At 37.2% G+C, this 15,852-nt stretch overlaps 1 protein-coding gene across 1 annotated transcript in view; it reads left to right on the top strand.

Annotated features, from left to right (window-relative positions):
• The window catches only part of BICC1 (BicC family RNA binding protein 1), a 92,612-nt gene that overhangs the window by 32,998 nt on the left and 43,762 nt on the right, over positions 1 to 15,852 (top strand). The window contains exons 2-3 of the mRNA XM_005520437.3: positions 480 to 526; positions 12,629 to 12,698. Of these exons, the coding sequence (XP_005520494.2) occupies positions 480 to 526; positions 12,629 to 12,698 (117 nt within the window). The remainder of the gene's footprint in view (positions 1 to 479; positions 527 to 12,628; positions 12,699 to 15,852) is intronic.

Here is a 15,852-nt window from a genome sequence, read left to right as displayed (position 1 = left end):
TTGTACATTTTAAGTGCAATAATTTGCATTAACTAAACTAAACTTGCAGTTATGGGTTTAAATACAAGTGGGAGATAATCCAGGTCCTGGTCTTGAGATCACTGAATAATGTGATACTTGATAGAGCAAGTCTTGTGCTCTACTAGCTTTCATTTGATCCTGCTGTTGGTAGAATTGCAGGGCAAAGTATGCAGTGTGACTAAATTGTTACATTTAGGCCATGTGTATTTTATAACTAAAATAAGTATCAGTATATTAGAGCTTGAGTAGGAAAATACAAAGGGTTTGGACTCCGTTCTTGGCAAGTGACTTGTAAAAGGTTGATCTGGGTATGACTCAGTGACAAATGTTTATTGCACGACAAAGAACACCCAGACTTGTTATTTTACAGTAGCTTGTAGTCACTGAGAATTTCTATATGTAAGCCTGCAAATTTTCCCCTGTGTACTTAGTAACCAGATCCCACTTCTGTTTTACAGCTGCTGCAGAGGGCAAAGGGAAAAGTGGGGAAGACTTTTTTCAGAAGGTAAGAAAGATATTTCAGTTCCATAATTGCATCTGACTAGAGGAAAAAAAAATAGCAATTACTCATTCATGTGATCAACTAATTAAACTTCATGTGCAGTTTCCACCATATTGATGAAATTTTTTAAAATTATTTTGTCATTTAAAGTGTCTCCTTGGTACCAGCAATGCATGGAATGAGAAAAAATAGGTTCTTTTGTGTATGCTCCTGTCATCTATGCCCAAAAACAATTTAAATTTTACCAATTCTTTAATTCTTTAAAAAATGTTAAAATACGCATGATGAACATTTGTTATGCTAAATTGTGGGGGTTAGCCCAGAAGATGTTGTGAGGTGGTCTTAGGGATTTTGTCTGTGGATAAATGCTGGATCCTGTTACTAAAAAACTGACTTGCAACTTACTGTGGTATTGTTGAAAGCATAAATATTTGGTTGAGAAATGCAAATGGCCTTTTAAGAAAGAAATGCACAATCCACAAAATGATTCAACAAAGTTTGTGGTTGGACAGAGGCATGGAAAGACTGGAAAAAGGAGTCCTGCAGCAACTAAACTACAAAGAGAAACATGGTCAAGAGTAATGAATTGGAAATAATTTTTACAAAGCAGCATGGTATTGGGGTTTTTTTGTTCTTTTTGCTTTTTGTTTTTTTTCAAGAATGGAGTGAAGAACATTATTTATGAGTTGTATTAATGAAAATCTGCATGCTGCAGGCTAATAAAAAGATGAGCTGTTTTGTCTTTAGTACAGAGAAGACAGTGTAAACTTTGCTGTATGCTGTCTGCCTTGACACTCCTGTTTGACTTGTTGTCCATTGAAGTAATTTGCTGTATTTTGCTGTAAGTCTAAGTGGTTGTTCCAGGAAGGAAGATGTGAAAGGTTGCTTTGCCCTGCATGTGACTGTGGGATGCCTTGGTAAAGGCTGGTGAGGAGGAGTATACATGCTGCCAAAATGTTTGGATTTTCAGATTTATGTTGCTCTTGACTGACGGTGAGAGTTATCTTTCCAAATGTGGTGCTTGTGCTTAACTGTTTGATATTAGTGTGCACAGAGAATGTGTCATTAGTTCCTCCTTAGGATTTTATAAAAATACTTTGAGTTTTTTACTTGCTGAAGCAAAGCTAAGCCTTAGTAGCCTATACTGTGTTCCACACATTATTCATTTTACCACAGTGTTTTCTCTCTCGTGGATAATTCTTAAAGATGTGGATAAAATATTTCTTCTTGAGTGGCTTATCTATTTGACCATTTGTACTTGATTACTTGATTATTTACAATTACTTGATTACTTACAATTATGCAGTCATTAGTATAATAGCAGAAAATACTGTGTTGAATTTAATAGGGAAGCAAAATATTCTAAATTTCAAGTATTTGAATGAGTGCACTCCTTATCCACACTGATGATACAGTAGCTATCTTGGCTTTTAAAAGATCTTGTCATATTTGTGCATAATTAATATCTAGGCACAGTGTGGGTGCTGCAATAGGTTAAAGCTGCTTCATTGTAACTGGCATTCTTCTTATAGTACCATCAAATCAGCAGTGTAGATTTCTGAAGTTTCTAAGCACATACACATAATACTACAGCTAATAAAACCAGATGGAAACTATCTCCTTTAAGTTATCTTTTGTTGGAAGAAATCTTTGGACGCTTGCTCATAGCTTACTCACTGTCTCTGTCTGTGCAATTTCCTTTAATCAGAGTTAAATTTTTCCTGTCTCATGTGAATTGAATAAGACAGAGTATGTGGAGGTAAAATGAAGACTCATTTCATGTGTTTCAGGTTGGTGCAGTGAGGAAGAAAGTGATTTGTGGCATTAGAAACACATTGCAAACTAAGGCAGCAGGATGCTTCCAGAAACTCAGTATCAACTCGAAGCTGCCACAAAGGCATTTTTTAAGCAGTTCAGATACTGAGACTTCAGGACATTATTGGCAGGAATTTGAGTGGAACAGGGAGGGGGAAGTGCATCCTTGAATAGGCCACATCTAGAACCTTAGGGCAATATTTGCATAAATAGTGCCGTGTTTGGTGTATTCTGATGAACTACCCTCAATGTGCTGAGGTTAGTGTTGGCTGGAAGTGGTGTGTGAGGTGGAAGAAGTTCTCATAGGAATGCTGAAATGACAAGGTAAAAATTCAGGGAGGTGATTCCTTATGTCAAGGCATGCAGACCAAGAGGGAGGAGAGAGAAGGCTGTGACTGGGGGGTTGGCAGAGACTCAGCCTGCATTGTTAAGCTGCAGAGAGGCTTTTAAACAAAATTATTACAAGGGTTTGGTGTTAAGCAGTCTTTTGCTGGTCTTTAACTATGTGAGAAAGCATTATTACTTGGATTTTCATAATCAAGCAGAATCTCAGTGGATGTGAACTGTTCCTGCAAACTTTGAACTTGCAGAGTTTAATAATTTAAATGTCAAAATTCATTATTTCACTGAGCATTTTAGCAGTAACAACCAAATGTTATGCAGTTGCTTGTGGAGTTCCAGAATAAGCCCCAATTATTGGTGAAATGTAGGTAGTATTTCTGCACTGTTGTGGCAGTGAAGATCACATGAGGAAGTGCCCCTTCCTCTGGTCCTGAATTCAAGTGAAAAGTAGATAAATGTCTTTTGGTAGTGTAATTTTTAAAAGTCTGAAGAACTTATCACACTTTCTTCCAATATTTCTAAGTTGTAGTACTGCTTCAGATGAGGGAAAACCTAACATCATCTAATGAGGATTTTTCAAAATCACTGGGAGCTACTAATAGTTTAGCAAGAAATAGGTAAATAATGGTATAGTTTTCTCTGTGGAGCTCTTGGGTCTGCAGTTAAGTGACAGGTAATACTAAACATGGATTTCTCTCCTGTTGTCTTACATACTATTTATGTAAAAGATCCTTATGGACCTTGTACTCTGAATTGTTGTTCTAATTTATTCTGTGAGAGGAATGCATAATAGTATATTTATTATTATAATATATATTATATAATATATATTTATTTTATATATATTATGATATATGGAATATTATATGTTACTATACTATACTATTATTACATGTCCATGATCCAAAGCCCATTTTCAGCTGATGGTAGATTTTTTCCTACCAACTTCCACAACATCTTGTTCATGCCTCATAAGAAGCAAGGCTCTTTCCCCAGCAAAGCCAGGACATTGTTCCAGGGAACAGATAATTTATAGCCCTGTAGAGACACGTGACACTCTTATATAAAATGTAAGAAGGTGGTGATTCTCTGTCCTGAAGAGTTCATAATCTAAAACAGGTGAGGGTCAGCCATATGGACAGAGAAGAATTTCATGCATCTTTTTGTTTTGCTTTTAGTTCTGTCATCATCAAGTTGGTTTCTGCTTTTTAAACACTTGGGAATCTTAGTGCTGATGATAGTATTTCATTCTGAAACTTCTCAGGATGGGAGTGTATCTGTAGCCTTCTCGAGGGCCTGTGAGCAGTTGGGTGGGTGATAGGTGAAGACTCTGGCTGGAGCAGAGTTTGGGTGGAGCCCTTGGGCTGACGTGGGACTGCACGTGCAGAAGGCAGTGACTGGGAACCGTGTGCTCGTGGTGCTCTGCGCAGGTGCTCAACTCCAGGTCACCTCCAAGCTCTTCATTTCAATATTCAGTGTGTATGTGTTAGTCATGGCCTTTGGGAGCATGCCTGGAGGGGCTCCTCAGCTCTGGCTATTCTGGCTTCTAGAGTTCATTTGCAGAGCTTGGTTTTGTGGGAAGCACAAAGTACTGCCAGTCAGCTGTAACTTGTGTGTTTTGCTGGTCCTGAGTGTTTGGCATTCTTTTATGTGTTGTGTTTTGGGTTTCTTTTGTACCTTTTTTAAGCAAACAGAAGTGTGGGGTTTGTAGGCATTTTCCCAGTTACAGATACTTAAGGGGTTTTAAGATATCCCTGGATTTAGGCAAAAAGCATACTTAAATGCTTACATTTCTCTTGATTGCAGGCTCTGTTATTCCCTGAGGGAGACATAAGTGTTCTTGGAGTTGTGAAGTTGCAACTGGGCAAATGTTTCACATGTGTACAAAAATCTCTTCTGTTAATTATTAGGAGCTTAGGAGCGTGAAGGAAGTACATAAAGTAAAGCGTAAAGTGGTTTCTTTTAATTTTCTTTCCTGGGCTTACATGTAGCATGTTTAAAATGTAGCTTCTAATTTTATTAAATAATTAGCACCATAGAAGTTACTGAGGCCGTTTTGGGAGTGCAGTGTGGTGAAACTGTCCTTTAAGCACAGTTGATCTTTCAGTCCAGGTATTTGGAAAAAGTAGTAGCAAGAAACTAAAAAAGAAAACAAACACATGCCTAACCAAAGCCAAAAAATAAAGCCGCAGCGATTATTTGAAGGTGTGAAAATTAGGTATATCTAACTACATCTTCAGTCATATTTCTGTTCAAGTCCTCTAAGAAGTAGTTATTAACAATTTTGCATTTTTATTTAGGAGGTTCTGGCAGCAAAGAAGCTTCCTCTAGCCCTGTTTGCTTACTTAAGACAGTAAAAGAGCTTTGTTTGCAACACCCCGTGTTTTCTCTTGTACCTTTGAAAAATATCTTTTACGTTGGTCTGGGACAAACCTTCTAACTTCTGCAATATTCTTACACATCAATATATTAATGCAGTGTTAATGAATGCATTTTGTAAGTATAGGTAGTACGTTCTGATACAAATAAATTTAATTTTATGTTTGCAGTAGGTCAGGCTGGAAGTGGATCAGTCTTAAATTTTAATCTCTGAATGTGAAGCATATCTAGAGCTTCAAATGCAAGTGGCTTAGGGCATTTTCAGGCATTAAAAATATTAATCATTGACCTGAGACTAAGATGTCTCAAGGTAATTATTATCCACCTTCAGGAATAACTTCTGAAGGGCTTTCTGTGTGTCTTCAGCCATGACTATTCCCGGGCTGTCTATTTATAACTGTAGTTCCCCTGGGGCTGTATTTCCATTTCTGATGGCAACCACTCAGCTCTTGGTTTCTTGCCCTGTTATTTATCTTGGTGGTGAGACCTCGTGAGTTGGTGGTGATCAGACCTTATCATGGGTCTTGTCTCTGTTTCAACCACAGGAGCAGTTTGGAGCTGCAGGGACTGGTTCCACACATTCCACTTTCTCTGGGTAGAAATCAGGATCTGCACTAGCACTAAAAACTCTTGAACATTAAAAAATCCCTTGATGTAGAACTTGGCTCATAGTATGTGACAAGGATATATTAAGGCCATATGTTTCCAGAGTTGGCTTCAAGTGCCTGGCTGGGATGGGAATGCTGGCATGCAATTTACATTGAGCTTCCTCTCATTTGGCTTCCTGGGAAGAGGAAGCGACTGCTTGGAGAGGGCAGCATGGCTTAGAAGGCTGAAGGAATGTCAGTGGAAGTTAACATTTGCAGGAAATCTTGGGATTGAGACATTTGTCTCCCTTTTGGCAAAACCCCACCCAGTGGAAAGAAGACTATTTAGGTTGGATCAATTTCTCTAAAAAGGTAAATCAAGAATGCTTACTTAACTTTTTGCTTAGTTCAGGCAGAGCTCAGTGGTGGGAAGGCTTCATTTTTGTGGAAAGTGGCATTCATCCCATTTGTAGTATAGTGACCATTCTGCTAAGGCAATGGAGTAATTCCAAGGATTTTTGGTTTTTTTTTTTTTTTCATTTCATCTCCAGTTTTTCCTGTGCTGCTTCTGATACAATGGGCACTATATTGAGATTTTACCTGTAATATGAATCTTAGCAAAGATCAATTTTGACACTTGATTGCTATATTTAACACTGTGCGAGATCTCTTGTATTGTAAAGCATTAGAGGAGGAGTGGTTTGTCACCACCATCTCAGTTGAGGTCCTCAGTGCTTTTCATTCTGGGAGTTAAACCCTCCCTTAAAATAGAGGAGGGATTTCCTTCTCAGAAATTTTTGTGCTTTTACCTTGGGGAAAAAAATTAATAGAAAGGAGACAAGTATGAGAATGATGCAACTCAAGAATATACACTGGCTTTCTGGCTTCTAAGAATTACTGATTTTGCTTTCAGAGAGGAGCATTGGATGCATACTGGTATTTTAGCAGTGTTCTGTGTGGCTTCATTTTTCAGTGATACTTAGAATTTTTTTACATGTGTAATTTGTTAATGCTGTACAGGCAGATACTTCTATAGATAAATCTTTTGCATGCTTCAATATTTTCTTTGTTTTTGGCTATGCTTTGACTAGTATTTAAGACAAAAGTGTAACCTGTGACCCTTGACTAATATTTATATTGAGGGTAAAGAAAACATTTAAATCAAGTGAAGGACTTCAGTGTTTCTCCATAGGTAAGGACATTTGATTGATTGATTTTTATTCTAACTGAATTTTATTTGCTGTATTTTTAAATTAAGTACAAAGTTCTGTAAATGTTATTGTTACAGAAGGTTCACTTAATTCAGTTTTGGATGCAGCAACAATACTGTAGTATTTGCTTAAACAAGACCCTAGTTTTAAGAATCATAATTCTTTTTAGGTGAAATGAAGGTTAAAAAAAGATGCAGAGTGTGTGTGCATGCATTCATGTGTTCTCACCCTTTCTAGGCTAAAAATCCCTTACTGGAAGTGGGAGCAATGAAAATTCCAAAGCCATGTCCATATAGGCAGCTTTCCTAATCCCATCTTTAGTGATTTAGAGCTTTTATGTACAGTCTGAAACTTTGATTTGTGAAACTGATGTCTTTTACTCTGCTACCTTAATTGCTTTTATGTATAATCTTTTCATTAATTTAAGCATTTAGTACATAAGTTTTGATATGCATTGATCAAAACTATGAATAAATATATTGCCTATGATATTAATCTTGACCTATAATTTTAGCTTCAGGAACTCTTCATCCTGCACTTGCTTGCCTTAATTATTGATAGAGTATTTAGGAAAAGCTGTGAATACCTTGCAAAGATAGTAAAATTGTTAGAGTCAGTATGGGCTAGGATTAGTCCTTGACAACAAAACAGCCTGTTTGCTGCTCTGGGGAAGCATTGCTGGTGTTTTGCTTAGCTTGCCATGACACTGTGTAGCAGTATGCAGGTGGGAAGCAGACAAGTTTTCCTTCTGTTCCCTTTTTATATGTCAGTCAAACACATCAGTGTTTTTCAATACTTATTTTAACGTTGAGTAAAAACTTGAAATAAAAATCAGTTTAACAGAAATGTACAAGTGTGCAGGTGAAGATCAATTTCCTGCAGTATTGAAGCAAATGAATTGCAGTGGAAGCTTGAACAAAAACATATGAGAGTATTGATCCTTATCCATGCTGCTTATTCCAGAGAGTAATGTCTAAAACAATTTACATATTATCTTTTTCCAAGACAAGTAAAACTAGGGAAGAAGGACTAGCCAAGCAGTCACCTTTTCTGGAAAATGTCTGGGTTTCTGACAGTTGGGCTATAGAATGGGGAAATGAGGAGCCCTGCCCATGAAGACACACAGGCACTCGTGTCCTTGTGTGTGGGAAGGCCCTGCTGTCTCACTGCTCCTCTCTGTACAGACACACAAGTGGAGCTTGATCCTTGTCCTCCCTGCTCATCGTTTGGCTGTGTATTCTAAACTGATTGCACTTAGATGTGTGCTGTCAGTACTGACAATCTGAAGTCAGAACAAACTTATTAAAGCTTTTTTTTTGTATTTTTTGGCTTTGATTCTTGTTCTCTGCATAGGAGATGGGGTTTTTTTGCCATGCAGGAGCACAAACTGGAAACTCTGGACAGTGTAGTGTGGAATGTGGAGGGGCCATGTGCCATTGCTGCTTCTCAGAAGCAGCCCCTTTTCCTTACCTGCAGAATTAGTGCTAACACAGTGGGATTAGGCTGTACTGTCTAACTTTGGGTAGTAGCTGTGACAAACAGTGAATTCTTGATTGGAATTTTATATGTAGATCACCTCAGGGGAAAAGAACATCCCAACATGGCTTGGGATGCAAATCCATTGCTGAGCCCAAACTGTTGGCTGGACTTCCACAAGAGCTGCATATTCGCACCAGGCTTTGGGGCTAAGTTTTGTAATCTTTTTTAACTTTTTATATTCCTCAAATTTCCTCACCAAACCAGTAGTCCTTGATGCGGCCCCACTGATGTGCTCTGGCAATGCAAGTGCTTTCTCTGGCTTCACCAGTTTTGGAGTTTGAATTTACAATGGGTAACTTCACACAACCCTCTTGTTTTTCCTTCCCATCCTTGTTCTTGCCTTGCTTTCTCTTCTCCCCAAACCAAAAAAACAACAAACCATTTAATATAATATTAATATAATATAAATTCTGGTTCCAGCTACACCCATTGCTCTGTTCTCACTGCCAAAAGTCATGTTCAGGGATTAGTCATCCTCTCAGATTGTGCTGCATCACCCTTTATGCATTGTAAGAGGAAGAACTAAGGATTACCCCATGTAGAATTTCACTTGTCTGCTGTGTCTCTTCACTTCAGGTCTTGTCCTATGGAAATTTATTTTTCTTTAATGTTTATCTAGGTTATACTCCATGATTCAAATAAACCATTAGAATAAATTTGTTTATACAGCTGTAAATGTATACAAAATGAGGGGACTAAGGCAACTTTTCTGAAAGCTGAAGGTGCAAGATGAATATTTTAAGTCTGTGAATCCAAGTATTCAGACTAGGCATCTTTATGGTGTAAATTGAGACGGTCTCTGAGTTACTTTCCCACATGGTATTGAAGTCCAAACTTACTTATTCTTTTTTTCTTTTCCCCACTTGCATGGAAAAAAAATCTCACTAAAGTGGGGAAGGAATTCAGACTGGGAAACTGCAGAAGCCCACTAATAGATTAACCCACTGTGATTAATACCCAAGGCAGAAAAGGCCAAGATGCCCAAATCCCAAAGGTGGGAAGGTCAGAAATAGGTATCTTACCAACACTAACTATAAAGAATAATACTTTGATTTAATGTGCTTGCTTTAAATGAAGAAAGGTCTGTTGTATATGTTGTGTTCATCTACTATGTGTAAAATAGTTCCTTTGAATTCTGTAATACTTGTGGGCTTTGGGGGAGTTTTGTTTGGTTGGTTTTGTTGCATTCAGGACATTCCAATTTCCATCCAAAATCAGCTAAACAAAAAATACAGCAAAAGAAATAATAATTTCTTACTGTCTTAATGTAAAAAATCCCTGAAGTGCTTAAACTATAAACTTTTCAAGCTGGAATACAAGGAAGCCAAAAGCTTGTCTTCCAGCTGCCTTATGGTTAGACCTTTTTTTTTCTTCCTGGAGGCCCAATGATTTATGACTAGAGCCAATTTTTTCAGGGTCAGAGTACAGTCTGATTTGTTTTGTTGGTGTCTTCCAGTGTCTTGTCCTCTTCTGTTTTTTCTCCACAGAGAATAGCTTACATATTTTGGCTTGTAAACACCACAATTGCACTTGGGGAAAAGGGGAGGAAGGAAAGCTGTAGAAAGATAATTTCTTAGGTTTTCCTTCATTTTGAGAAGAAGCATGAGGTTATTTACTAGTGGATTAAACCTTGATGCTAGATATGCCCTGATCCCTTTGGTCAGTTGATCCCTCAAAGTGAGAAGAGCACTGATTAGTACTCACTCTCACTTATTATATTTGGAAATAAGGGAAGCTATGCAGAGGTGCTGTTCAGCAGAGAACATGAACTCTGAGTCATCCCAAGGCTGAATTTCCTCTAAATGTTATGTAACTCAAGTATTTATACAATTGGAACAAATGTATTATAGCTGGAGTGCTTGGTTTCTCTCTTTTTGTTCATGAGAGCAGAACCCCTGTTCTCAGGATATGTGGCATAACACACTGAGTTTTCTCTAATAAAGCTCTTCCCTTGCAACATGCACTTGAGGTTGTCATGGAATGATTTTTCAGGAAAAATAATAAAATCTTGGTTTACTTAAAACTGCCTGGGTTTGAATGGTAAATCTGAAAAAAAAAAAAAGTTGACGCAACAGTGATCTACACAGTCTTCAATATCATCTTTACTTTCAAGTTCAAACTGAGTTTTTATTAGAGCAGTTAAAGTTTTCCAGAGCTTTGTGACATTCTGGTGTTATAATAAGTACAATACATAAGCAATAACTTAAATATAATAATAATTTAAGATGCAGTGTAATTATTTCTTTTTAAGTGTTCTTGTGAAGGTCCTGATGTATTGTAACATTACTGCCTGGAGCCGAAAGCCAGCACAGACTGAGCATTTTGATACTTCAGTAAATGTACTTCATTTAAATGCATCCTGACCTTTTTTTTTTACCTGTCTAGGATAGGTGATAAACTTGTCTTTATAGTGACCAAACTGAGTTGTCTTTTTTGTTCTAATGTGGCAATTTTAGGATTACAAAGATAGTAGATGGCCAAATCTCAGTGGCTGGCAGTCAGACTGCTTTTCCTTTGAAGATCTCATATGCATATTTGTCATATGTTTCCAGAATGTGCAGCTGTGAAGTTGTGGGTTTTCCTTTTATTTTAGTTAAATGTAGGAAATGGGGAGGATTTAATTTCTTTAAGACAGAAGTCTCCAACCTTTATTGGAAGGGTAGAGGACTGATGGGATGTAACACTTGCCTTGAATGACATGCATTCTTCTTCTGTCTCCTCTCTTGTGGTTCCTTTTATGTTGGATCTTCTATAACTCAGTCCTGTACCATTCTTTGTTTAAGCATCTCCCATTTCCTTTTAGCTAGTGCCTTCCTATTTTTTGTGTATTTCACTGCCTGTTGCACAGTTTTAAAAAAATCCTGGCCTAAAGCCCTTTATCAGAGACAAGTGGATTCTTTGAAATAGTTTTTTTTCACATCTGGATTGAAAAATGGTAAAAAGTGTATGTATGTTGCTGGTAGAATTTCACCCTCCTGCAAATGTTTTATTTCAGCTGTAACTTATTATTTAATAGTGCTGAAACAAAAAATGTAGTATAATGAGGTCTGGCTGATGCTTTTAATTTTTCCACATGGCATACTAATCTGAAAGTTGTTGTGGTGTCCTTGGGATTGGATATAGAAGATAAGAAGTAGGAACTATTAGAGAAATCTACCTTAATTCTGAATTATACTGTTGCGGAAAAGTTACTGGTGTTGTAGCTGATTTCTTGTTGCGTTAGTTTTCTTCTTGAAAGTGGCTTTGCTAATTATTTTGACATTTTAATTTTTCATTCCATCTTAAGTGTGATGAGGGGTATGAGCTCCCCATGCTTGTTGATGAGATCTCAGTATAAGATATGTCCTTTTATCTCAGTAGACATGCCCAGAATTTCTAGGAGCTGGATTTCTGTTCACATATCTAAAGTCTTTGGTGTCAAACAGTTCCTTCTCATGTGTTACAACTGAATGGGTTGGTGAAGCAGTGTAGCTCTGTGCCAGGATGAAATTTCAGTATAATATGCCTGTAACAGAGCTGATGGAATTTTCACTGAGCCAAAGGTAGCAGTGGAATGAGAGCTGACACTGAGCTAAACGACTGCATGGTTTTCACAGTATAAGAGTGTGGGCATAGTTTTTTCCCCTTTTGGCTGGTTGGAGATGTACAGATGGGTTACACACTGTGTCATAATAAATAAGTGTTGTCAAATGTCTGCTCTGACCTGCTAAACTAAAAGGTAAAAATTCTGCAGTCTGGATAAGTTTATAATAAAAAGCTGGTTTTGGGTGAAGGTGAGGCAAACAATGTATCTTGACTTAGGGATACTCAAAAAGACTCAATTTAAATTTGATATACTTTACTTAGAAACCATTTTAAGGTAACTGAAGAAATATTTGTGTTGAATTGTAAAGGTTTGAAATTCCCTCTGAGAAGGATGTAGAGCCTGCTGTAGCTATTAGTGGTCATTTGAACTTCGTGGAAGCTATTGAGTGTCTTGGGTTTGCTCTGTGAAATTCTTTTGAATGATCAGAATTCAGACACATTTATTAAGAGACAAAAGTTCTCAAGAAAACCAGAGATGCTTGTGCTATTTAATGTAATAATAGTAGTTTAATGTCTTGGGCTATTTAAAAGTAATAATAATCAACATTTTTAAGAATGGTAAACATTGTATTTTCAGAAAATGAACATATGCCTTTGCAGGAGAAAAATAAAAACTTAATTGTTTGAAAATGCTCTTTTTTTAATAGATTATGGAAGAAACAAATACACAGATTGCTTGGCCATCAAAGCTGAAGATTGGAGCAAAATCAAAAAAAGGTATTTTATTTTATTCTTATTATGGGGTGGGATTCATTGTTAGCATAGTGAGACCACAGAATAAAGAATTGGATTTTTAGAGTCAGTCATCAATACTGGTCACCTGCAGTGTTTTCATTTCAGTTCGCTGTTTTTTACAGAAATTTCTTGTTGAAGTTATCTTGGCTTTATATAGGTATTTGATGCACAAACACATTTGAAGGAGCTTGCAATTCTGTGAGTACTTTATTTAATCAATATTGTTGTACTTTTATATTAAGCATGTGTGCTTTCTGCTGTATGATTCTGGTATCCAATCAGAAGAGTTTCTTTATTTTACAGCAGCCAAAGTCAGTGTTTCTGGTAACGTTTCAGATGAGTGGGTGTTTTGTGGGGTTTTTTGTTTGTTTCTGTAGAGTACAAAGATGAGGGTTGGCCAAGCCCAGCAGGAACAGTAAATACTCATTGTGTCCCTGACAGGGACAGCCTGCATGCATTTTTGAGTTCTCTAAGAAACCTAAGTGGAGCTGTTTCTTAGGAATGACCAATATTATGTTTAAATTATGCTTCTTTTGGAAGTCCAGCCTATTAGTGTGGACAGTACACAGTCTGGAGTATCTCTCTTTGAAATAAACTGCATTGTATTCTTAAGGAGTCATAGCTGTGACTGATTGAAAGCAGCACTTAATTTCTCTTCTGCATAAAAAAATTAAATTTGGTGTGATTTTTAACCTTGCATGCATTTCTGTCCAGACTGATACCTATTTAAAAACCAAGAAAGTGAACTTGAGATAATTTCTATATTATATATAAAATGTACAGCTGGAGGTGTGGGCTAACCTTAGTAAATGAGTAAGATCTCTTGGGAAGAAAAATTATGTTTTTAGAAAGGTGCAGGATTAATAAAACTTCTATGGTGTAAAGTGAGATTGTCTCTGAGGTACTTTCCCACATGGTATCAAAGTCCAAATTGATTTAATTTTTTCTCTTCCCCACTTGTATGGAAAAAGAATCTTGCTTAAATGGGGAAAATTGGGGGAAGAATTAAGACCGGGAAAAATGCAGGTGTTATGTATGTAGGCACTTGTCGCTCTGTTGGGAACGGTGAGAAGCATGACACAGACTCTCTTGGGAGTTGAACAGAAAAGCTTAAGGTTTATTACCTCAGATCTTCTTTTATAGACTGACACGTGAAAGTACAGAAAGGTAAAACACTTACTGGTCAGTGAACTAACATATCACCATCACCACCACTCAACCTTCTCTTGCAAGAAAACAAGGAACAGACAAACAGCACCTGCAAGGCTGTCTTCTATCTCTGAGGATTGTTTTAATTCCTCCTTAGGATTTCCCAGGCCACTTTCTCAGGAGAGACTGAGAAAGTTATGCTGCCTGCTTTTCCACAGGCACTGTGCTCCCTGCTTCACAGTTAGCATCCATACTTTATTAGTGACCTCAAGTAGAAGATAATGTGGTGAAGCTCTATCAGTACATGGAATGAATTTGAGTACCATGAGAAATAAAACTGCTAAGAGTTATGAGCTGATAAAACTAAAAACCGAGGAAAAGGAGCACATTACAGCTGGAGCATACTGAGTGTGTCTACAGTGGGGATGATTATCCTGGAAAGTCTTCATGATGATAGAAACTTTAGATAGTGAGATAGTGATGTAAACAAGACATTTTAGCAATATCCTATGCTCTTAAAAAAAAGTGCTTCAAATGCCTGTGGATTTCAGGGTGGCTCTAGAGTTAAGACTCGTACTCTCTAGCCAGTTCTGGTGTGCTAAGTTTTGTGTATATACACCTAAGACAGTAAATGACAGCATAGGAGCAAAGAACCCCTTAACCCAGAGGTTCCTATGTCTTGTGAAATAAAATGTGGTTTATATGTTCTGTTTACACTTAATACCAATTGTTTGCAATTCTGTAACTTTCCATTTGCAGCTACAGCAGCTGTTTATATAGGGGTAAATATTCCAAGTGTTTAACATACTCTTAGATTCACTTAATGACATTTTGTGATTGAGTGGAGAGTCTGCAACAAATAACTGGCTGACTGTCCAGGGGCTTGAACTCGGAACATGCTATCTCTGGAGGTCTCCTTGGCTGGGAACTGAGTGCCTGAGTCATTCAGTGAGGGAGCAGCAGCTATGGATGGACAGTGCTTTACCCCAGCCCTGTGCTGGACCCAACCATCATTAAGACATACCACATTTTTTGTATAGTTTTGCAATATAACTTGCCTGCAGTTTCAGCAGCTTCACATCCTGTGTGTTGTGGCCTTAGGTCATTCACAGCTTTCCTCCCAGTATAGGGGAAAAACAGTCATTAGGAAAACATTGCTTTTCTTTGAGATATTGGTCAATCTGTCATGAAGCACTTAGGGCTTAGTGGTATTCTTCTCACTGCTGTTGACAGTTTTAATTTGGCACTACTCATAATAAATCAGTAAGGACAGATAATGTTTTGTTTTGAATTGAAACAAAAGCACTGAAAGTTGCAGCCAAGGTATGCATAGTAAGATTCAACAAAGATGTGAAGATTAAATTCTGTACAAGATCCAGAATCTTTTAATGATCTTTTAGAAAACAATGTGCTATAGTGAAGCTGAAGCACTAAGAGTAGATGACTTGTGAACTTCTGTATTGTTTCTTTTCTTTTATATGGATTATAACTCTTAAATTGATGAGTCCAAAATTCTTTAAGTATCATAATGGTAATTCATTAACTTATACTTGATAAATATTTTCTGATGGGTTTTTTTTGAATTGCAAAAGACTAATGTCTGAATTTAGCGTAAGTAGATTTTAAAAAATTGATAATTCAAATTTATTATTTGAGTTTTCTAAAACACCTCATCACAAAGCTAAATTTAAAAAGTTTAGAAAACACACAAACAGATACAAATCTTCCACAGCATCTTAAAACAATCCATTTTTTCAGGTTGCCAAAGACATCCTGTAACATTAAGGATTTAGGGAGGGAAGCGAACAATATAAAGCACTTCATGACCGATTCCATCAGTAATGGAAGAGTTGGCACTGTCACGGTTTGCTCTGCTTTGCACTGGTGCTTAGAGCTCAGCATGTACCAAAGCCTCATGTTCTGGAGGTCTGAGATCTTCTCTAGTCTGGTGAATTAAAGACCAAATTGAGAGATGGCAACTTTTGCT

Source organism: Pseudopodoces humilis, chromosome 9, assembly GCF_049639895.1.
Source record: "Pseudopodoces humilis isolate 2021_Gansu_Grassland_sample_001 chromosome 9, ASM4963989v1, whole genome shotgun sequence".
NCBI lineage: Eukaryota > Metazoa > Chordata > Aves > Passeriformes > Paridae > Pseudopodoces > Pseudopodoces humilis.
The sequence above is the reverse complement of the archived record's forward strand: the minus strand, read 5'-3'. Positions and strand labels throughout refer to the sequence as shown.